This window comes from Candida dubliniensis, chromosome 3, assembly GCF_000026945.1.
Source record: "Candida dubliniensis CD36 chromosome 3, complete sequence".
NCBI classification, from domain to species: Eukaryota; Fungi; Ascomycota; class Pichiomycetes; order Serinales; family Debaryomycetaceae; genus Candida; species Candida dubliniensis.
This window is the reverse complement of record NC_012862.1, coordinates 634,391-658,200: the sequence shown is the minus strand read 5'-3', so window position 1 is coordinate 658,200 and position 23,810 is coordinate 634,391. Positions and strand designations below refer to the sequence as shown.

Genomic DNA, 23,810 nt, shown 5'->3' with positions numbered 1-23,810 from the left:
TAGAAAATCCTCAAAATTGAAATGGCTGAATTAAGAAAAATTGCTCTTTCAAATTCAAATCTTAAAAACATGGCACCATCATCGTCATCTTCGACGCCTGGTTCTTCTGGAACTTCAAGTCCCCAGGGTAATGGCATGGCCAAAACAGATTCTTTGGTAAATTTGACTCAACCAGAATTATATGGAATTTATCGTAACGATTCAGACACTAGTCTTAGTAAAGAATTTGAAGAAGATTCAGCAGAAATTGAATTCAAAGTTAATTCAAGATTAAATAAACCAACTACTACTGCTACTTCTTCCTCATCAGAGGCTAAACATTTTAAAAATGAAGAGCTTGATAAGTATTTACCATTGCCACTAAAAATTGTTGTTTTAACTTTAGCATCATTTATTTATAATGAAGTTACTAGTCAAATTAGTTTTAATCATACTCAATCAAATTACCCTTTAACTATTAAACATTTATTCAAAATTAGTTCTTATATTCATTTGGATGATTATCTCGCGTTTGTTGGTCAAAGTAAATATGGCCATTTAATTGATGAAACATTTGCCTTGGTGATTCAAGGATTAGTAATGGCAAGTTTCCACCCAATTTTGGATTATTATTTACCTAAATCTTTATCAAAAAGATTATTATCATCTAATCCAAATCCAAGTTCGTCAACAAGTTATTCTACTTTAATTAATGATTTGATTCGTTCATCAGTGGCATTTTTAGGTGTTAGTTATGCTATTCGTAACATTGAATGGTCGTCATTTTTACAAGTTGCCATCATTTATTCATTGGTCAGTCCTGGATTGTGGTTGTTACTCGATGGAACTATCTCGGGTCTTATTGGTTCGTTGGTGGTATCAATTGGAGCTTGTAGCGTTATTTATTATCAGAACTATCAATATTTAAATGGTGTTGGTGATGTTTCCTCGGTGGAATTAGTTGCAATTTGGTTATGGATTGGCAGCTTTGTTTTTGGTGGTCTTATAGTTTTTGGTAAACTCGGTAGATTTTTATTTCAATAAGAACAATAATTGTCTTCGTTGTTGAAGTATAATAAGCACTTAAAAAATAAACCAAGAATGTTATTTAGTAGTGGTAATAGTATATTAGTCATATTTAAGTTAATAGTGTAACTGACGCCTCACTGGTATCGTAATGAAAAGAGAATTAAAGAGATTATTGTTGTAATGTGGCTAGAATGAATGATCATCACCACTATCAGTACTGTTACTACTACTACGGTTGCTTTTTATACTTCTGTCTTAGTTTAACAAGATACTATATCAGAAGTATTTTGGATCCTTGACCTTGGAAAGCATAATTTAGATAACATAGCATAGTTAATTTCATTGAATACCTTTTGCTCATGCTGTTGTTATTCTGAAATCACAAGGAGAAAGAAATGAAAATAAAGTTTTATTAGTACCTACAACTCAAGGATCACCGGAGACGTCAAAGAATTTCAAATGGAAATCTAACCCTAAAAAAAAAAAAAAAGAAATACTACACAACATTCAAATATATAAACAATAATCACACTGACTCGAGTTTAACCGTTCACTTGCAATTATTGAGGGCGTGGTAATAGTAAAATAAAGATGATAATACATGTGTAAATAAGTTGTGGTTATAAAACTCTAATTTGATAATTTCAGTGACTGTTTTTCTTTTTTTAAAAATTTATTTGTTTGGTTCTTTAAACAATAGATAAGAACAAGTAACTGATTAAAGTTATTAAGTTATTAGACTATGAATTCAAACTTTATTACTGAGAAATTTATCCATATTTCAAAAATAAAGAAAAGGAAAAAGAATATGATCAGGGCATGAGGTATAGTTTAACAAAAGCAACAATTAGAAAATGAAATGAATCAATAGACATAAAAGCTACTCTAAAAAAACCCTACAGGGAAATGTGTAAACTTTGTAATAATTTAGAAGGGTTATTCTTCCTCTATTCTTTTCAAATTAAAGGGAAATTTAGTAGTACTAATAGCTGTTGTTGTTAGTTAATGTGTTTATCAAATAAGGTTCCTTATATCCGTAAGTGTAAATAAGGGGGCAGTAATTTATGTAAATGACAGATTTGAAATCATTATCGACCTGGCCTACAAATACAAAGTATAGTTTCAAACAGCAGCTCTGGGATAAAAATGAAGAAAAATACACTTTGATAGATATTGAAAGCATGGAGATAACTAGTGTGGAGTTAATGAATAATACCAATTGACAATGTTTTTGAAAATAAAGAATAACGGATATTGAATTTTGTATATAAAAGTCCGAAATTATTTGGTAATTGGGTGAGTGCGTGGGAGGGTGGTGGCGACAAGCAAGTGGAGGTGGGTGCTGCCAGATTTAACTCCACAACGCGATTCTGTCTGTTTTTTTATTTTTATTTTTTTCCGTTCAGGTCCACTTCCCCCCTTCATTCTCTCCGCATTTTCTTTTTTTTTTTTTTTTTTTTGATTTCTTAATTTTTAATTTTCCATCAATTGCCCCACCACTAAAGCAGCAACACTAAAATCATCTCAACTGTAAAAAATCAATTATCAAGAAAACCTAATAAAAAAAAAATTATATATATATATATATATAGAAAGAGTTAGCTCATAAACCAACCCTATGTATATATGCATACATATGTGAGTGGGTGGGTGACACATTGAAGATTACAATTGAAATCAAGAAAATGGGAGAGGAGATGAGATGAGAAAAAAAAAAACAATTAGAAAAGGTGGAGAAAAAGCGAAACAAATGAATACGGAAAAAGAATTTAACTTATCAATAGTGATGATCTTAACAATATTGGTACACCAGATTGTAGGCCAATTATACAGTTTGATAAATTAAAAACCACCAATTCAAACCTTGATCTTGATAAACTGACCATCTAAGAAAAAAAAAAAAAAGAAAACAAGTAACGTATCGTAATGACAAATGTGTTGGTAACAACCAGAATACAACTTTTACTTTTTACTGACATCATTTCAGTGTAAGAAAAATTGATATTACCGCATACACAGATAATAATTATCTTGTCCTTTCTTTTTCACATTCTTGTTTTGATATTATATTCATAAAAGAAAAAAAAGAACTGTTACCTTTAAAAAAGAAACAAAATAAAACCAGGACTTTTGTGTATTCAAAGTATTTTATCGAGACATGGATAATAACAATAACTACTAGAAGAAGTAATAGTATCATTTGTTCTTGTAGCAGGTGTCCTTGTTGTTGTGGGTGTACGTCAAATATGGTAGAATTCGGGAGAATGCTACTAACCATAGATAATCCACATATATTTGGGTTTGTGTAATTTTATCAAAAGTGCCGAGGAACAACTTTTGCTTTTTTTGTTTAATATTTTGGTTCCGAAAAATAATAAGATTTATTTTATTTTTTTCCCACCTTTACTTTGTATCTGTCCAATGGAATCGACATGGTTGAAAAATACACAATCATTAGATCTCTTTGGAATTAAGATATGTACAGATATATATATATATATATATAATCTTTGGATCCTCTCTTTTTTGTTTCTGTTTCTGTTTCTGTTAACAACTATCTTTTTTTTTATATTTATTTATTTTTTTAATTTCAAATTATTGATCTGATTCAACTATCAATCTTAATTTGCTACTATCAAACATAACTATTTTTTTTTTTCTTTTACCCCCCCTTTCCGCTTCCTAGAACAATATGGTTTCGTTATTTAAAGAAGATCCCAAACATATTCTGAAAACTATCAATGCTCATTTGCCAGTTGATCCACGTTCACTTGCCAAATCAGTGCCATTGCCCAATACCGAAGAACCAGGGTTTTCCCCAATTTACAGAAATGCCTTTTCACCAGATGAATTACTTAATATGCCTTATCCAGGATTAGACACTTTATACAAGTTATTTGAATATGCTGTAGATGTTCATGGACCTAAACCAGCTTTGGGATCAAGAGTTAAAAACCCTGATGGCACTTTTGGTGATTATGTGTTCCAAGATTACAATACCGTCAGAATCAGAAGAAATAATCTTGGTTCAGGGATTTTTTTTATTTTACAAAATAATCCTTATAAAACTGATAGTGAGGCCCATAAAAAGTTGAAATATGATCCAAATTCTGAAAAATCATTTATTTTAACTATTTTTTCTCATAATCGTCCAGAATGGGCCTTGTGTGATTTAGCAAGTGTTGCTTATTCAATCACTAACACTGCCTTATATGATACTTTGGGTCCTGATACTAGTAAATACATTTTGAACTTGACTGAGTCCCCAATTGTTATTTGTTCCAAAGATAAAATTAGAGGATTGATTGATATGAAAAATAAATATCCTGAAGAATTGAGTAATTTGATCACTTTGGTATCAATGGATGATTTGACTACTGAAGATTCAGTTTTGAAAAATTATGGTCATGAAAATAATATCACCGTTTTCGATATAAAACAAGTGGAAAAATTGGGTGAAATCAATCAATTGGATCCAATTCCACCAACTCCAGAAACTGAATTCACCATCACATTTACTTCTGGTACCACTGGTGCTAATCCAAAGGGGGTTGTTTTAACTCATAAGAATGGTGCTGCCGGAGTAACATTTTTGTATTGTAATTTTATGGGTAAAGAAAATGTCCGATTCTATTCATTTTTACCATTGGCTCATATTTATGAACGTGCCAATATTCAATTTGCCTTAAGTTTGGGTAGTGCTATTGGATTCCCTCAAGGACCTTCACCTTTGACACTTCTTGAAGATGTTAAAGCATTGAAACCTGATTTGTTAGCTTTGGTTCCTCGTGTTTATACCAAGTTGGAAGCTGCCATTAGAGCACAAACTATTAATAATACTGAAAAACCTTGGTTGCAATCAATTTTCTCTACTGCCATTAATGCTAAAATGGAAGCTCATGCTAAAAAGGAAAACGAACATACCAATCCAAGATTCTTAGTTTATGATAGAATCTTGGGACTCTTAAAGAAAAAAATTGGGTTCGATAACGTTATTACTATGACTACAGGTAGTGCACCAATCGCTCCAGAAACAATTAAATTTTTGAAAGCAGCTGTCAATGTTGGATTTGCTCAAGGATATGGGTTGAGTGAATCATTTGCTGGGGTTATGGCTTCTTCTAAATATGAAACCGAATCGAGTTCATGTGGTGCAATTAGTGTCACCACAGAAATGAAAATTAGAGATATCCCAGAAATGGGTTATTCAGCTCATGACAAAGAAGGAGCTAGAGGGGAATTATTATTAAGAGGACCACAAATCTTCAAAGAATATTACAAGAACCCAGAAGAAACTGCTAAAGCTGTTGATGAAGATGGTTGGTTTTACACTGGTGATGTTGCATGTGTTGATTCTGAAGGGAAAGTGAAAATTATCGATCGTGTCAAGAATTTCTTCAAATTGGCTCAAGGTGAATATGTTTCTCCAGAAAAAATTGAAAGTTTATACTTGTCTCAATTCCCATATATTGCTCAATTATTTGTTCATGGTGATTCATTACAAACTTTCCTTGTTGGTGTTGTTGGTTTGGATCCAACCACTATTGGTACTTATATTAAAAACAGATTTAAAGATGAAATTGTCAATGAAGCTGATATAATTGAATTCTTCAAATCGCCAAGAAACAGAAAAGTTTTGTTGGATGACATGAATAAAAGTATTGGTAAACACTTGCAAGGGTTTGAAAAATTGCACAATATCGACATTTCTTTTGAACCGTTAACTGTTGAAAAGAACGTTATCACTCCAACCATGAAAATTAGAAGACCAATCGCTGCCAATTATTTCAAACAAGAAATTGAAAACATGTATAATGAAGGATCTTTAATTAGAAATAACAATTTATAGATGACTTTAGACGCTGGTTTTGTTTATTCGGTTTTCAAATTGATCTCGGAAAAAATACATATATAAAAAAAAAAAACTTAGAACCACTATTTAATTTTGATACATTTGTATACATATATAAATATTTGAACTTATTTATTTTGTTTTGACAAGTTTAAACAAATTAATGGGCTGTGAACCCACCAGAGGCATACAAAGTTTGACCAGTCATCCAACCTCCTTCAGTAACCAAAAATCTAACAATTGGAACAATATCAGAAACTTTTGTCAATCTATTATGTAATCCCATAGTTTTGAAAAAAGCAACACTTTCTTTAGTTTCTTGACCATATAAGAATGGAGTATCCATAGGACCTGGAGCACAACAATTGACACTAATTCCACGGCCATGCAATTCCTTTGAAGCAGCTTTACTATAATATTCAACTCCACTCTTGGTCCCTTGATATAATCCATAGGAATCAGTGTAAGCGGCTAATAAAGAAGTGACAACAGAAACAATCTTCCCATTATCATTTAAATTAATCCCTGCCTCTTTAATAAAAAAAAATGCACTCTTATTATTAGCAATATCCATTTCATCAAATTCTTCTTCAGATACTTCAATAATTGGTTTTTTCAAAACTTTTCCAACATTATTAATAGCAATGTCAATACCTTGAGGGAATTTCAGTTTAGCAGTAGTAAACAATTTAGTCAAATCTTCAGCTTTATCCAATTTGCTACCATAAATTTCAATTTTTAAATCAGGAAATTCTTTAGTTAATTCTTGTTTGAAATTTTCGGCTTGATTGGCATCCAGTCTATAATGTAAAAATAAATTGGCTCCTAATTTAGCCAATTCTCTGGCTGTTTCGCCACCCAAGTGTCTAGTACCACCGGTAATAATTGCAGTTTTGCCTTTGATTTGGGTTTCTGATGTTAATGTAATGGAACTCATATTGTAGGATTGTTAAATTAAAATTTGAATACTTTTTTTTTTTGGTTTATTTGAAAGTTTTGAAAATTAGTTGCTATTTATATTTGTCAGAACATTGATATCTGTCATTGCTATTTGCCCCCCCCCTACTCCACCCGTCCTAAAATTTGTTTAAATGAAATTGAATATATTATTGTTAAAAAGCTAAAACTCTCTAGTATTAGAGTTTCCTGTATACCAATCTTAATTCCTTGGATTTCTCGGATATAAACCTTAATCAGGCAATCCCCGCAATTTTATGTTCCACCCACAACAATAGTCCATTGTTTTATATTAACCATACCCTTCCCATCCCCCAATTAGAAGTAGAGCTTTAATCTAGCCTAATTTCAGGTTGGAAAAGGTATATACAGCAGAAGTTATAACTATGACGTAGTCTATTCTCAGCAAATGTCAAGCTTTCCCCATTTTTAGTGTTGTGTACGAGCTGACTTCTGTGAAAATATATCATACAAGTAGACCAAATTTAGGAAATTTACATCTGTAAAGTGCTATTACAAGTCATTATTTCATTACAATAACATATTCAAATTAACCCCGTGTGCTATATACATTTGCATAAATAAATATTAAGGATTCTATGAGAAACATTGGAAAAAAAAAATAGAAGCAAAAGTACAGTTTCTATTCAACCATTAGTAGCATAACCGACTGATGTTCCACAACACAAAACAACTAGTATGCTGCCACAAATATTTTTATCAGAAGCAGTACAATTGGTGCCAGAACAACTATTAAAACAATTACACCAACAATCAGAACAGCAAGTCGATAATTGATTATTGCTGGCTTTTTGTGGTGGGTTGTGAATATCTGATTCTTGATCTGATACTGACGATGACGACGATGACGGTCTAGATACATATTTTGGTGGTGGTTGAGATATGTATTCTGGTGGTGATCCCAGATTATTTGCATTGGGTGATTCCATGTTTGACCTGACTTGTTAGCTAGAACTATATTCTAATAAAAATCAAAAAAAAAAAAAAAAAGAATAAAAGCCACTTGTGTTAACTGTTTCTTTTTTTCAAGATATGTATTTATGGTTATTTTTTTTTTCTTCTTCTTCTTCAGTGTGGATGTTAACATTGTTTTGTATACGATTTGGCTTGAATCTCGCGTCGTCTTTGTGGTTAGTTGGTAGTGGCTGTGGTGATGGCGGGGCCAGTCGCTCGGTCGGCAGAAGTAACTATCTAATTATCATGTCAGTATTGCATACAACGCAAGGCTGTGCACAATCGATTTAGCCATGACGCAGTGTAATATTTCATATTTTGTTTTAGCCACATCTGACACTTTCAAGAGTTTAAAGATAAAAGAAATGGCATACTATTATGGTTATTATAGTAATTTAAAAAATGAAGTATAACAGGCACTATAAACATCTAATTCTTACCTTTAGCTTTTTTAACAGAAGTGGTGTTTTTTGGCAATTCCTTGATGTATGGAATAAATTCTGGTTCACCAGGAATGTACTTTCTCAATACTTCAGGAATAACCAATCCATCTTCCTTTTGGTAGTTTTCTAAAATACAACAAATAGTTCTTTCGGTAGCACTTAAGGTTGAGTTCAAACAATGGACATACTTCTTTTCTTGTTGGTTTTGTTGTTTTATACCACATCTGATTTCCAAATTTCTTGATTGATAATCAGTACAATTTGAACATGAAACCAATTCTTTATATTCTTGTTGGAATGGGAACCAAGCCTCCAAGTCGTATTTTTTAGCAGCAGCATTGTTTAATTCACCTGAAACAATACCAACAACTCGGTATGGCAATCCTAAAGATTGATAGAATTCTTCTGAACAACCAATCATTCTATCGAATTCTTCCCATGATTTTTCTGGTTCCGTCAAAACAAATTGTTCAATCTTTTCAAAGGCATGGACACGGAAAATACCCCAAGCATCTTTACCATGTGATCCGGCTTCTCTTCTGAAACATGATGAATAACCAGCATAACGAACTGGTAATTGTTCAGCTGGTGATTCAAACCATTCACCAGCATGATAAGCACTAATTGGTTGTTCAGAAGTGGCAATCAAGTATTTTTCATCTTCACCATCAATGACTTTATACAATTCTTCGTCGAATTGAGACAATTGTGCAGTTTTAGCCATGACTTCTTTATTCATCATGACTGGTGCTTGCAATGGAACATATCCTTTCTTACTTAAAAACAGTAAACCATAATTAATCAAAGCTTGGTTCAAAAATACTCCATAATTTCTTAAGAAATAACCACGATGGCCAACAATTCGAACCCCTCTTTCTGGATCGTAACCATCTAATCTTAATAATACTTCATGATGAGATAATTTAGCTGGTGCACCAGTAGCAGCAGCAATTTGTTCTGGTTTTTTGTAATTCTCCGGAGTCCAAGTTCTAACCAATTCATTATTTTCTTCATCTTGAGAATCTACAACTGATTCATGAACAATGTTACCAACTTGATTAACTTTAGCACGTAAGTTCTTATCGGCTTCTGCTTCTTTCTCAATAATTTCCTTCTTCTCATTACTTAATTTTTCCTTTTCAGCAATTAAATCTTTAGCATCTTCTTTAGCTTTGAATCTTTTACCGATTTCTTTTTGTACTGAATTCAATTTCTTGTTGTGTTCATCTAAATCAAATCTTAATTTAACCCATTCTTTATATTCATTGATGATTTCGTCAACTAATTCTACAGAATCACCTCTTTTCTTCTGAGAAGCTTTAATAATTTCTGGATCTCCTCCTTTTTCAACGAGAAATGCATTAATGTCTAACATGGTATCTAATTTGTAAGTTGGGGTGGTTGTTGGTGGGGTTGGGTTTGCCTAAACTTATATGGTGATTGTTATGTGGAACAAGAAAAAAAAAATTTTCTACTTTCACGACTATTCTTTGGTATTTTTTTTTTTTTTTTTTCACTATTTTTCATTCCATGAACAAACATAAATATAATGCGACAAAGATAAATTTCTTGTTCTTCTTCTTCGGAGTGGTTTATATGTAGGAAAAGCTTTTTTGAATATTTTTTTATGGTTTATTTTTCTGTTCTTTTGTTGTTATCATTCATGGAAACATTATTACTAGATCGACTGTTGGGTAGAGTAACACCTTCTCGATTCTCTAATATAATTACCGAAAATTTATATTCTGAGATTTATCAACTAGGCAAGCATAATGTTTTCCCCACTAATTGTCATGACAATGCAGCTGTCAATAGTCTCTCGTTGGAAACAACTGATTATCAATATTTATTAAGTGGAAGCAATGATTCGTCTATCAAACTATGGGATTTGAAACAACAAGAAATTGTACGTGAAGAAAACGAAATAGATGCCAACCTACATTTACATCCATCCACTTTTGATAATTTCGATTACGATAATCCCGTATCTACATATACCAATTTAGCAACCATCCCCAAAAGACATCACCATAAATTCGGAATATCGTGTATTCAATGGTGGCCATACGACACTGGGATGTTTGCAAGTTCATCGTTTGATCACACTGTGAAAATATGGGACACTAATGAGCTTATGCCTGTGCATACATTTGATCTCCTGAATAAGGTTTACGATATAGATATATGTGCAGAAAACGCCTTGATTGCTACAGCCAATGATCAGCCATTCATTCGACTACTAGATTTAAACACAACCTCAAGTGCCCACACATTACTGGGACATAAAGGTAAAACTTTGGTGGTAAAATGGCACCCCATAAATCTGAATCTATTGGCATCAGGCGGGTATGACGGAGAAGTGAAAATCTGGGATATCAGAAGAAGTCAAAGCTGTTTAACCCAATTGGATATGCTGAGAACCAATGATTCCAGTTATACTACTAAATTATCAAAGGCCCATCTGGGTCCAGTTAATGGCCTTGTGTGGGATCCACTGGGATCAATATTGTATAGTGCTGGTAATGATGATAAAATTAGAGTTTGGGATATGGTCAATGTCTCCACTCCACCGCCAATTAACAAACTTATTAATTTTGGCCCATTGATAAGAAATAAACATCCTCATACAATACCTCTTTTGTTGAACCCTCAAGGTGAAACAGAACCACAATTTTTATTGTTCCCATCAGAAAGTGGAGATGTTTTCATATTTAGAACAATTGATGGCAAGTTGGAAAACCGATTAGCACGAAAAGGTAGTAAAAATACTGGTAGAACAGTATCTATGTGCAACGGTGGTCCTTCGACTGCTAAATATTTTTGTGGTACTATTGATGGTGAAATTATTAGCTGGGGGCCATGTCTAGACAAACCTGATTTATCTGATTTGCAGCAACAAGATGAAAGTGATGATAATGATAATGATATAAATGAAAAATTATTAAAACAATTCCAATTGGATAGTAGAAGGAAACAATTTTTAGAATCAATAGAGAATTAGATTTGATAGTATAGGTAAATGTTAAAAATATATAAGTTGTGTATCAATTGGTTATGAATAGTTGTTGAACGCTAACTTAAAGGTTCTGTGGGGGGGTGTAACCAATCCACTAAACATAATTCTCACCAACCTCAAGTGGGAATGCTAACAAGTCAAGAATTAGAATTAAAAAAAAAAAAAACAAGTTTCAACCGCGTACTTTCAAAAACCGATTCATTTCAATTTGTACACACTTTTTTTTTTTTTTTTTTTTTTCTCTAGCACATCTCATTGTGAATCTTAAAAAACGAATACAGACATAGGACGAGATAGGAGGAAATATATCATAGTATTGAAAGATGGTTAAACTAAAATTGAAAGCTTTATTGATTCCTAAGGAATTTGAACAGATTGATGCATCCAATATTGATCCAAGAAAATATGTCAAGTTTTTATACATAGTGGATAGCACAGCAAACCTTGAGAGTTTAGAAGAAAAATTAGTAACACGATTCTCTAAAAGATATCCAAGAGAACGAAAACTACGGGTTTTGGCATTTCAAAATAAAGATTTATGTGACTTGGATCCAGACTTTGCTGTTGAAGATGTGTTCAGTGAGAGTAATGATGAACTTCGAGTTTTGGTAGATAATAAATTTAGATCAATTACTTATACGCCTGATCCTGCAATCTCCACTCCAATCAATTTTAGTCAAGCTGAGACAATTCGAGGAGGGGTTTATAGTGCCGTTGAAAAATCTGATGACAATACAACTCCGAAGAAACCTAAGAAATCCCCTTTATCTTCGCCAGTTTCTTTGGCACCACCTCCACCACCACCTGAAACTAAATCCAATCGTAAAGTACCCCAAAAGAAAAATGCAGTATCTCTGCTGAAACAGAGGATCACCAGTGGTATGCTTGAAGCACCTCCTGTCACCCCAATGAATAATTCCGACGAGGTATATTTTGACAGACTTGAAAGTCCGATAAAGAAACCGCAAAAAGCTGAGAAAACCGACTCATTTATTGTTTCTAGCTCCCAAGATGAAATCTCAAGTAGTGAAGAATACAATGAAAGCGAGGAACTGGATACAGAAACTGTTGATTATGAACCCGAAGGGGAAGAGGAAATACAACCTTCAGAGTTGCTTTCTATGTTTGAAGAATTGGATTCCCAAGAGAACAACGATTTACCGCTGTCACGGTCTCTGAATTCCAAACTGTTGTCTATTAACAAAGAGTTACAGATTGATATGGTTGAAGGTAATCCTGCCATGTATTTGTCAAGAGGTAAAAGAAGGGCAGCAAGGGAGGCGAATCTAGTGTTTACAGCCTCTAAGAAGGCGGCTAAAGCCCCTTTCTCGACTACCAAACCAGCATCAACAAGCAAAATAACCTCTAAACCTGGAAAAGTACAAAAGCCTACAATAAGCACACACACAAAGAATACATTGCCTGTGGTGAATACTAACGCTCAAAGTAAATCCGTTTCCACACCAACACAAAATATTGGTATTGAGAAAAAAATTCCGGTATCAACTTCATCTAAACCAATAAATATAGCCGGTGGTAAATCTGAAACAAAGACTGCCCCAACAATTCCACAGCTGTCCAATAAAGCATCTTCAAAACAGCCAAATAACCCTTTCGTTTCCAAATCTACATTAGAAGATCTCTATGATCGAATGAAAGTATTTGGAGAAAAAGTGAAAACATTGATGGTCAACAGTGAGGATGGGAAAATCATTGGATATGAAAAGATTCCCAGTGATTTTGGTGATGGCATTAAAGTGGCCTATGATATTTCAAGTGAAGCGATTGACACCACTTTACGATTAACGAGGCAAAAGAATAATCAAGACACAAGTATTGTGGAAGCTGGGGAGATAGTTTTAGACTCTGAAATATTACTGTCTAATTCAGGGCCATCCTTACATTTAGTTGAAACGGCACTCCCTACTACTAGTGAAAGAGAAGTTGAGTCAAAAGCTAATGATGATAAATTGGCCAATAATAGTAGTGATGACATAGTAATTAAACCTCCTGTGAAAAATAAGGTAACAAATTCAACTAAAGCAGTATCCAAGGATTTAGATAGCGATAATGATTTCCAAGAAATTCCCTCAACTACAGCAATTCCCAATGTAGATAGCACCAAACCTATAGCTAAGGAGCTGGATAGTTATAATGATAATGATGACATCGATATTGATATCAAAACTACTGGTGCTGTGTTTGTCCCCGTTAAAACCAACACTGAAGCTTCAGCTCCACTTGCAACAATTGTGGATAGTAGTGAAGAGGAAAGGGAAAATAACAAAATTGGTATTGATTCAGTGGGGATTAGTCGCGAGCTGTTAAATACATTAGCTACGATTATTAATAACTCCAAAAAGGGAAATGGACATGTTTTACACAATTCATCTAATAGCAATAAAAACTCACCTGATATTGCCCCATCAACTTTTGCTGGTGATTATGGAAATGAAATATCGGGGAATAATACACCTAATAGGTTGAATTATAACGATAATGAAATGTATATTCCAAAATCATTTGCAGCAAACTTCCGAGCAAATGAACGGAATCTGCAGATGCTAGGGTCTTTGCAAATTATACATAAAGATGATCCAATAGACAAAACTCCAACTAAAAATGATGAACCTGCCAGTGACCACCATATGCTTCAGTATATGTATGTTGGTGATTCAGGTGTTGAAGACATGAATACGGTTGGTAGAGGAATTGATGATAAATTAAGAAGTTATAATAAATCGAGTGGTCCACTGTCACCTTTTGGTAAAACTGATACTTCATCTAGTTTTCTTTTTGCTGGTTCAAATACGAGTGCCAACACTAGTATACCTAAGCCAGCATTTGGAGCGGGTGATTTATTTGCTGGTAAAACTAATAATGGGAATGGCACCAATAATAATAATAATAATAATAATAATAAGAATGTCTATAGAACTGGAAATAATCATGACAATAGTTTGGATTCAATGGGAGGTACAAATACAAATCATACCACTGGATCTGTGTGGAATAATAGAAACGGCACTGGTGTCACAAGTGGGTCGGTACATGAGAAAAATTCTTCAATTCCCTCAGCCCAACAGCAAGTTAAAAATAATATAAATCTGACATCACGGGCAACTTTGCAAAAGCTATCACTGTTGCAAAATTTGGTGAATCAAAATAAAAGAACTCGACCGGAATCAGAATCTGAAGAATCTGATGATGGAGATGATGAAGATGATGAAGATCAAGATGAACCAAATCGTGTACGTAAAAAATCCAAATTAATAGCATCGACACCAATTCCCAAACCAACAATGACTCCATTAAGTGGGAATGGTAATAAACTGAGATTTAATTTAACACCATGGTCATCTAAGGCAAAACCGGTAATTCCTAAACCAATACCCGCTCCAAATCCAAATCCAAATCCAAATCCAAATCCAAATCCAACCAATGATAATGATAATAATAATAATGATGATGTCAGGAACGCGAACCCGCTGGGAGGAGTTCATGTAATAAATCAAATGAAGAATAAATTATTATCCTCATTAACTGATTTGGCTAATAAAGGATTACCTGATGTCAAAGATACGAAAACTGTTACTAAAAAACCACTAACTATATTTGGTGATTCTAGTGACAGTGAAGGAAATGATGATGATGATAGTGATAGTGATAGTTCTGATAGTGATTGATAATATGTTGATGTTAATAGAGGTTATGTAGAAATTGTAGTTATACTTGTTAAAATTTATTGATTTTTATTTTTTTTAGAAATGTGCATATTATAATATAACATGCCAATTCTATTTTATGTAGACAAATGAAAAGAAAGAAAGAAAGAAAGAGGAGTAACCAAATGAATAATACAATCCTGGTTGGTAATACTATATCAAAATATTTTTCTATATGTTATTTCTTCTTTTTTTTTGAACAACAGGGCCACAAACTTTTTAGCATTGAATTGATTCACTTTTTTTCCTATATATATTTCTTCCCAATATATTACTAGTCCAAGTCTGATAAGTTATATCAGGAGGTAAAGTTTCTGTTATTACCATTAATATTCGATGATATATTTCTCTAATAAAAGATTTTGCCACATCTGGTTGTTCAATCAATAAAGCTGCCATATAACTTTCAAAAAAATCCCCCAAGAATTCTTCTTCATAAATTCGAATTTCATCATTAGTTTGCCAATCATCATCATCAGAAGAAGATGCTGAATTGGTGGTGGTGGTTGTAGGGGTTTCACCTAAAATAGTGAATGGTAACCATTCTTTAGCAACACGTTTATTTATAATGGGATCATTTAATCCTTGATATAAATTATAAGCTTTAGTCAATTTTGCCATTAAAGTATTGGTTGCCAACATAATTTTTAATAATTGATAAGTAGTACTACTATAAATATTAATATGATTTTTCTGACATATTAATTCATAAATTAGTTTTGAAGTTTCTTGAGCTAAAAATAAATCCCCTAATCCATCTAATATTGAAAGTTCTTTACGAATTAAAGAATAATCTTGAGGATCTAATGAATAATTTCGATTCAACATTTCTTTACCAAAATAATGATTTGGATCTAATAATATTCGATAAAATTCTTTATGCATTAAAGATTTCACTAATAAAGATTTATCTTTAATTTTAGGTAATTTTGGTAAATTAATTCGATTTGTATTATTGTTATTAGTAGAAATGGTGTCATTTTTATTTGAACGTTTATGATTCTTGATATTATTCAAAATAATATAATTGACACCATCATTATTATCATTATCATTGTATAATAAATCATTTCTAACTGGAACATCAATTAAATATTGTTCAAAAGTAGATAAAATAAATTGATCTTTTTCATCACGAATTATTCGAATATCATTAATTGAGAATCGATTACTTCTTGCTTCTAAATACATAGAAACCAATTGATCCAAACAATTATTGATTTCTTGTTCATTATAATTTTGTAACATATAACCAAAGATTATATAAAGCCAATTTTTCAATCCAAAATGATGATCACATAAAATCATGGATTTTTCTTTTTCTAAAATAGTTTTATTACAAGTTAAAAAGTTTTTCAATTGATGATGTCTTAAAGAATTTGTATCATTCAATTCTTCTTTTAAAAATGTTGATAAATCAAAAACAAATTGTTTAACTAATGAACCACCACCAACTTGAAATAATTGTTTAAATCTTCGATAAGAAGCCAATCTAATAAAATCTCCTCCAAGACTATAGAAATGATATTTGATTTGTTTGTCAGCATGTAACAATGAATTCAAATTTGATGGGATTAAAATGGCATGTTTGGATGAACCCGACATGGATGATTGCTTGATGGTAGAAGTTGTTGCTGACATTTTTGTTAATCTTGTTGTCGATGTCTTGGTGTTTGTATGAGTACTTGTGTTATTCATAATTGGACGTATTCTTGTTGTTATCATTTAGATATAGGAGATAAGGAAGGAATTTCTAAGGGGGGAGGTATATAAATATAAAATAGATAACAGAGTATAATAAAAGAAGAATAAACAAAACTGTAAAGTGACTCGCAAGAATTTTGTTGTGGGTTTCTAAGAGTTTATGAGTCAGGAGGATTTTAGTATTTAGTGGTAACAGCAAGAATATGTGGATATATGAATGAATGCATGGGATCAAACTACGTAATGTATTTTTATTTTGTTTTCTGGTGGTTATTACATTTTTTGTGTATAATAATATGTATTACCCCATGTGCCCTCCCGCCCATTATTATCACCACTACTACCACCACTCTTTTTCTCTCTATCCATTTTTCCGAGTTTCACATTTGGTGATAAGATAGAAACACCAAGAACCAGAATCACTAGCTCATGTTCATATATTCCGTTTGGTTTTACTTGATAGTTTTATGTTAATACGATACATAGCTTTCCTCTCGAAGAGAGTTTTCTCAAGATAACTATAAATTGTAAATCAACGCGTTATCAGTGGATGTTAGTGGTGGTAGATTTTTTTCTTGAACAACAACAGCAACAACAATAACAATAACAATAACAAAAATGACTAAAAAGAATAATACACGTTGATAGTTAATTTTCTTTAAAAAAAAAACTCAAAATATTCATCTCAATTGTCAACTCATTATCACTCCCCCCCCACATAAACTATAAATGTGTAAGTTAGTTAGTTAGTTAGTAAAGTTTGTGTAGTAGTTTGCTTTTGTTTCACATTATTTCTTATCCGTTTGAATATATGCAGGACACAAATGTGTCACGTTGATAAACCGATAAGAAAGAGAATAATAATACTGAACTCTATTTTTTGTTGTTATTTGGGTGCAAAAACTAATCAAAATCAACAACATAAAATGTAAAAGAAAACATAACAAAAATTAAGATCAATTATAAACTATAAAAAAAATCAGGTTTATTATACAACTATAAGTTTTGAAACATGTTTGGAAACAAAGAAAAAACTTATTTTGGGGTAAGATCTAATTATAGAAATAAAAGTAAAGGTATTTTTTGTTGTATGTATTTGACATTTTTAAAGTATACAAATATGACAAGAAATATGAATAAAAATGAAGCTATGGTAATACAAATCATTCAATTCCTAAAATGTTTCTTCATATAGTTGATATTAAATTTCGGGAATGTATATGGGTAAATAATTTCAAAATCATTTGTTTTCTTCTTCTTCTTCTTCTTAATTTATTTATGTAAACAATCAATGAGTCATAATAATTAGGATTATCGGATTACTTGCGTTATTTTTTGGTTATAAATTTCTTTAAATTTTATATACATATAATAATTTGTTTATGTCTTTTGTACCTAGATTTTAATGACAATTTTATGACTAAATTATTTCAAAATTCCCAAAAAAAAAAAAAAAGAAATCAACCTAAGTATTGGAAACTACTAACTTTTAAAAAGTAAATAGCTCATCATTAATATGTCAAAACATATGTATATAATCAATTTACATGTGGGGGGGGTTGTGACAATTACAATTTATTAAACTTTACTCTTTACGTAGTATATAGTGAGAGCAAATTACTTTCCTAAACGGTTCTCTTATCCTAACCCATATACTCAATGTAGTTCTAAACTATCCAATAAATTGTCTTAACTTTCAAACCAAATAAAGAAGGGGGAGAAGAATTTAGTGTTAAACAATTAACTAAAATTTTGGATGAGTCAATTTTAATGTGACAAAATTTGTCAATTAACACACCATCAAGTAAGCCTGCGTGGCGAAATGGTTATCGCTTTTGACTTCTAATCAAAGGATTCCGGGTTCGAATCCCGGCGTGGGTTTCCTTTTATTGCAGCTTTAGCTCATCTGGGAGAGCGTCAGACTGAAGTATTTCAAACCTGAAATCTGGAGGTACTGTGTTCGAGCCACAGAAGCTGCAATTTTTTTTTGTTTCCCATTTTTTACAACTTTTCTATTATTATATCAAAGATGGTCCAAAACCACTATCATTATCATACAATAGATAGTTGGAAAAGTTAAGAAATGTAAATACATATAATGCTTATTCACTCTTTTTTTATTTATTTATTTATTTATTTATTTATTTATTTCTATATAGACATTATGACTGAATTTTATTGACAATTTTATTATAATCATCAGGTAAATTTGATTTTATAAACAAACATAATTGAATAAATTCCAATTTTAAAAATTGATCAATTATAAAACAATTAAAATTACTATTAAAATTAAAATTTATTAAATAAACAAATTTTAATTCAATTTTTAATAAATCAAATAAATTATTAATTCCAACAACATTATTAAATTTTGATTGATGTTGAAAAATATCTTCAAAAATTTTAATTGAACATCTTAAAGATCCAATTAAAAATCGGAAACTATTATTTAAATTTAATATGATTTTATTTAAATAAATTGATAATTTAAATAATAAAAATGTTGTATTTAAATAAGAAATTATGGAAATATTTGATGAATAAGTTTTAATACGATTTAAAAATTGATCAATTGATATATTTGGAGTTTTCAATAAATTAAATATTTTAAGTGATTCTAATTGTGATTCCAGATTTGATCCCACTTCCGCCTTTTGAGAAATTTCCAATTTTAATTTATTTATATATATTTCATTAATTTGTTCATCATTTAACGTTTGATCGGTAATGGTTGTTGAATTGATTAATTGTTCAATTGGAATATATGGAGGAGGTTCATCATCATCATTATTATTATTATTATTATTATTATTATTATTATTGTCACTAAAATATTTTATGTCATCGATATTTTCATCAATTATGGATTCAAACTCATTTGAAGGTGATGGTATATTTACAGTTGAACTGGCATTAGGTGATCTTATAGAATTATCTAGTTCAGCTTCAACATCATCAACAATCCTTGCTTCTATGGATGTTTCAAGTTCATCATAATATTTATTATCATTAATAATAGAATTTTTATGAAATTTGGCCATTTTCAATGGTGGCGGGGACAACGACGGAGTATTTGATCGAATATTACTCATCTCATTGGTGAATTCAGAATCTTTAGTTATATGTAGTGGTTGTGGGTGAATTAAAGTGCTGCTCTTGTTATTTTCATTAATCTTACCTATGAGATCATTTTCATTGATCCCCAATCTATTCAATTGTTGGGATCTAAATTCATTATACAAATCAGGATGTTCTTGTAATTTAATGATAAATTGTAATGTTTTAGATAAGATAAATATTGAATGATATAAATGTAAATTATTGACATTTTTTGAACCATTTTGTAAATCATAAATTAATTCTTCTAAATTGACATCCTCTAGACTTTTCGGTTCATCAACAAAAGTTTCTCTTGGTGGTTTCAAAGTCGGTATTTCATTTACATCAGCAATCTGTGATGTAGTTTCTGTAGTGGTAATCATAATTGATGACACGATATATTTTGTTATATTGCTTCCAAAAATTGATTCACCTAAAAGTTAGAAACAATAACAATAACAAAAAAAAAAAAAAAAAAAGCCTAATTTATGAGATTTATATATATTTTTTGAAAATGTAGTTGTCAAGACAAATGTTTAGGTAAATTCTTGATGTAACGTGAATAGGCTGACCTTCTCGGAATTAAACGACTCTGGGAAATCTTTCTCTCTGTTGTTAAAAGGGTCCAAAAATTAAAAATAAAATAAAACTAGTCTTGGGTAAAAAGTGGTCCTAATAATTGTAAGCTCCAACCAGATATAATGTATCGGATACTTGTAAAGTTGTTTATTTATTTGATATTTTTACACCTTATTTTCAAGTTTGCTATTTGGATGGGGGTTTGTTTGGTTGTTTCTTAAAAATTGCTGTGTTCGTTTGTTTGTAAAAAAATCAAAAGAAAAAAAAAGAAAGACAAAAGAAAACTAAACAACTTTTTTTTTTTTTTCTCGTTTGGTTTTCTTGTTTTTTCTTGTTGCACTTTTTTTCATTTTCTCACGAGCAGACCTTGGTAGGAAACTTCTCCTCCCCCGATTGTTAGTTTTATAAATTCCAGTCGTCTGATTCTGTACCACCACCACCGCCGCACCATTCCGCCCACCAATTGCCGTTATACCCAAAATTTCAGTTGTGGGTGGAATTTTCTACCCGGCGATAATAGGAACTCTATTCGTATTCTTTGTTGGAACGACATGTAATAACCACCACCCACCCACCCACTTCAATATAACTATACTTCTTCTACTATCAATTAGCTGAATAGTGTCAACAACAACAGCGGTATACCCACCATAAACCAAGGCAAACACCATTGGAGAAAGTTTCTAAAAAAAAAAACCTATTTTAAATATGTCTAAATTTACGGCCGCATCACGTGACTAGATCAACATACGTAAAACGGTTTACCAAAAGAAATGTCAATGATCAAATATTAAAGGTCTATATGAACCTTACATTTTACTTTTTTTTTTTACGTATTAATCTATTTTTATTTTATTATAACAAAAACTCTATTATACAACCAAAACTATAGTTAAGAAGAAAACTAGGCCATCATATTTAATGACTCCTTTTTTTTTAAAAAAAAGAAAAAAATATCGAAAAATCGGGGTAGTAAGGAAATGATAAAGAAACAAAAGATAATAATTAGAAAAAATCCATCTAAAAAATCCATTAAATCTTTTAGTTTTCTGTTCTTGAATTCAATAATTCTTCTTAACACATAGCTTCGGCACAATCTTCAGCACAGCAACAACACAAGATAGCACAACAAGTACCACAGAAGGCTGAACAACATCCACCACCACTCTTTTGTGGTTGTTGTTGAACGTACATTGGTTGTGGTTGTTGATAATATTGTTGTGGTGGAGGACCTTGATGATAATAACCACCTTGTGGAGGAGGAGGACCTTGTTGATAATATGACTAATTTATTGTTAGTATTGGTAATCAAAGAAGAAAAAAAAAAGATTAGATTGTTTAACTCAAATATATACTGTTGACATCCCTTGATAATAATTATTCTTGAATTTGATAAACAATAAAAAAGTTCTCCTTGCAATGTTAAGCCCCCCGCTGTCTTTCCCACTCAACCAACGTGGTAAATTCAAATCAGTGTACACGAACTCGGGGGGGGGGGGGGGAAAAAAAAAAAAGAAAAGCTCCCTGTAAATATTAACTCTATGCCCTGGGCTCTGTAAATCAATTAACTAATGAATAAAACATGTAGAACTAGATTATATATTTCAATTGATTCAAGAATGAAATTGATTGGGAAACATTTAAACAGAATACATTCGAATCAAGGGAATCTAAAAACTTGGCTTGAATTTAAAACACCCCCAATTCAAATAACACATAAAATATTGTAATTGGATCGAATGAGCTGATAGTAGGACATGAAATGGACCATACAGACAAGACATATGATGAATTATAAACGATTTAAAGTAGAATGTAAACACAAGGGGGTGGAATCAAATCAATTGTCGTCACTTTGAGTTATTCAAGACTAAAAATCAAAATGAAATAGGAAAATTGACATACCATGATTTTATGAAATGTTTAAATAATCTTTGAAAATGATATCAAATATTGAAAATAAGTAAAATAAATTCAAGACCAGAAATCCAAAAAAAAAAAAAAAAAAAAAGAAGGAAGGACTATATATATAAAAAAAAAAAACTTAACAAAAGGACAAAATGAAACGTTTAAATATTTTTTTCATTTAGACGTTAAAAAAAACAAAAATTATCAATTTTGTGTTTACTTTTTGGTTTTCATTCTTTGTTTGTTATGAAAGAGAAGAGAAAAATTATCTCACACATTCACTCATTCACTACCAAATGATTTTCAATTTCGAGTGATCGGCTTGTCTTTGTCTTTGTCTTTGGTTTATTTTTTCTTCTTCTTCTTCTTCGGTTTTTCCCTGCCGAAACTAAAATTTTTACTACCCATCGCCATCACCACCGCCATATCTGGCACAGACGCATGCACAACCCACTCACTCTCATCATTTTTTTTTTATTTTTTTTTTTTGGCTCAGCCTTGAAAATAATAGAACAAACAACCACCCGGAAGTAATGACCTTAGATAGTCACAACTAACTAGTCAACACAACCAACAACTTTTTATTTATAGAATTGTTATTCTATATATAAAATAAATCAGGTGTCGAATTATTCTCCTTATTATTTTTAGATCAGCCCTATCTTGATTAAATCAAATAGTATTCACCACTGTAACACGTTCTACAATTTCTTCTTTCTTATTTGCTCAACAAAATTTCAAACAACAACAACAACAAAGCTTTCTCTTTCTCCGCCAATAACAATAAAGAATTGTTTCAATCGGCTTTGTTAGATATATCCACCACCAAGGTCTCTTCTTTTTTTTTTTTTTTTTTCTTAACCTTAGTAAATCAATACTGCCTAATTAGTAATTGTTTTCTTTTTAAGAATCATTGTATTCTAACATACACGACTTTTATTTTGCTTTTTTCAATCGGAACGAAATTCATGATCTTTTAGGTTAGTAGATATTTCCGTTTTTTTGATTTTTATTTCCGAGACAACAACAACAACAAGAACAACAACAGCGATATCGATGATGATGTGGTTATTGATATCCGGGATTAGGGGTCTAAGAAACAATACCAATTAATCAACCAACCTCATGAGATCCCCCTCCTACTACAACACTATGTACTATTATTAACTTACTTGCTGCTTGAATTTTTGTCAAAACACAATAATTATACGGGAGGAGGAGGAGGAGTAGCAAAAAAGGGTGGGACGTATGTTTGCAATTGTGTTATTAGCTAAGCCTCTTTGCAAATATTCCTCCATCCATCATTAAATCCACTCCTCATTATTGGTAGTCAATTCATTTCTCTATTGTTGTAGTAAAGCTATAAAACCAACCAATTATAGCATTTCTTCATTACATTTATTTAAAGAGATATTATTTCATTTTGTTTGCTTGTATAGCCTTGAACATAGCCATATGTGTCAGATTTGCTGCTCCTGATTTTTCTTACTTCTTACTACTACTTAACAACAACAATATCAAATACCTCTTGTGTATCAATT

The 23,810-nt window shown here is 31.4% G+C and overlaps 10 protein-coding genes and 2 non-coding genes across 12 annotated transcripts; 6 read left to right on the top strand and 6 right to left on the bottom strand. All coding sequences in view use genetic code 12, as the record gives it.

The window, feature by feature from the left end:
* Positions 1 to 21: 21 nt before the first annotated feature.
* CD36_82810 (sterol biosynthesis regulatory protein, putative) lies at positions 22 to 1,023 on the top strand (the record flags this gene model as incomplete). Its single annotated transcript, XM_002419166.1, has 1 exon — positions 22 to 1,023. The coding sequence occupies one exon, from the start codon at positions 22 to 24 to the stop codon at positions 1,021 to 1,023; it is 1,002 nt and encodes a 333-aa protein (XP_002419211.1).
* Positions 1,024 to 3,700: 2,677 nt separating this feature from the next.
* On the top strand, positions 3,701 to 5,857 carry CD36_82800 (long-chain fatty acyl-CoA synthetase, putative; the record flags this gene model as incomplete). The annotated part of the gene is made up of 1 exon (XM_002419165.1): positions 3,701 to 5,857. The coding sequence occupies one exon, from the start codon at positions 3,701 to 3,703 to the stop codon at positions 5,855 to 5,857; it is 2,157 nt and encodes a 718-aa protein (XP_002419210.1).
* Positions 5,858 to 6,020: 163 nt separating this feature from the next.
* CD36_82790 (NADP(+)-dependent dehydrogenase, putative) lies at positions 6,021 to 6,797 on the bottom strand (the record flags this gene model as incomplete). Its single annotated transcript, XM_002419164.1, has 1 exon — positions 6,021 to 6,797. One exon carries the CDS (start codon positions 6,795 to 6,797, stop codon positions 6,021 to 6,023), a length of 777 nt encoding a protein of 258 aa, XP_002419209.1.
* Positions 6,798 to 7,464: 667 nt separating this feature from the next.
* On the bottom strand, positions 7,465 to 7,767 carry CD36_82780 (conserved hypothetical protein; the record flags this gene model as incomplete). Its single annotated transcript, XM_002419163.1, has 1 exon — positions 7,465 to 7,767. One exon carries the CDS (start codon positions 7,765 to 7,767, stop codon positions 7,465 to 7,467), a length of 303 nt encoding a protein of 100 aa, XP_002419208.1.
* Positions 7,768 to 8,221: 454 nt separating this feature from the next.
* SES1 (class II aminoacyl-tRNA synthetase, putative) lies at positions 8,222 to 9,610 on the bottom strand (the record flags this gene model as incomplete). Its single annotated transcript, XM_002419162.1, has 1 exon — positions 8,222 to 9,610. One exon carries the CDS (start codon positions 9,608 to 9,610, stop codon positions 8,222 to 8,224), a length of 1,389 nt encoding a protein of 462 aa, XP_002419207.1.
* A 252-nt stretch (positions 9,611 to 9,862) lies between these two features.
* Positions 9,863 to 11,236, top strand: CD36_82760 (radiation sensitive protein 28 homologue, putative; the record flags this gene model as incomplete). Its single annotated transcript, XM_002419161.1, has 1 exon — positions 9,863 to 11,236. One exon carries the CDS (start codon positions 9,863 to 9,865, stop codon positions 11,234 to 11,236), a length of 1,374 nt encoding a protein of 457 aa, XP_002419206.1.
* A 338-nt stretch (positions 11,237 to 11,574) lies between these two features.
* Positions 11,575 to 14,937, top strand: CD36_82750 (conserved hypothetical protein; the record flags this gene model as incomplete). Its single annotated transcript, XM_002419160.1, has 1 exon — positions 11,575 to 14,937. One exon carries the CDS (start codon positions 11,575 to 11,577, stop codon positions 14,935 to 14,937), a length of 3,363 nt encoding a protein of 1,120 aa, XP_002419205.1.
* Positions 14,938 to 15,195: 258 nt separating this feature from the next.
* Positions 15,196 to 16,701, bottom strand: CD36_82740 (conserved hypothetical protein; the record flags this gene model as incomplete). Its single annotated transcript, XM_002419159.1, has 1 exon — positions 15,196 to 16,701. The coding sequence occupies one exon, from the start codon at positions 16,699 to 16,701 to the stop codon at positions 15,196 to 15,198; it is 1,506 nt and encodes a 501-aa protein (XP_002419204.1).
* Positions 16,702 to 18,488: 1,787 nt separating this feature from the next.
* On the top strand, positions 18,489 to 18,561 carry tRNA-Arg (TCT). The gene has a single exon. It is a non-coding gene; the product is annotated as a tRNA-Arg (tRNA).
* A 10-nt stretch (positions 18,562 to 18,571) lies between these two features.
* Positions 18,572 to 18,659, top strand: CD36_tRNA_0048. Its single transcript has one exon. It is a non-coding gene (tRNA).
* Positions 18,660 to 18,842: 183 nt separating this feature from the next.
* Positions 18,843 to 20,165, bottom strand: CD36_82730 (cyclin, putative; the record flags this gene model as incomplete). The annotated part of the gene is made up of 1 exon (XM_002419158.1): positions 18,843 to 20,165. The coding sequence occupies one exon, from the start codon at positions 20,163 to 20,165 to the stop codon at positions 18,843 to 18,845; it is 1,323 nt and encodes a 440-aa protein (XP_002419203.1).
* Positions 20,166 to 21,435: 1,270 nt separating this feature from the next.
* CD36_82720 (uncharacterized protein ydr210w homologue, putative) lies at positions 21,436 to 22,269 on the bottom strand (the record flags this gene model as incomplete). Its single annotated transcript, XM_002419157.1, has 2 exons — positions 21,436 to 21,645; positions 22,267 to 22,269. The coding sequence occupies 2 exons, from the start codon at positions 22,267 to 22,269 to the stop codon at positions 21,436 to 21,438; spliced, it is 213 nt and encodes a 70-aa protein (XP_002419202.1).
* Positions 22,270 to 23,810: the final 1,541 nt, after the last annotated feature.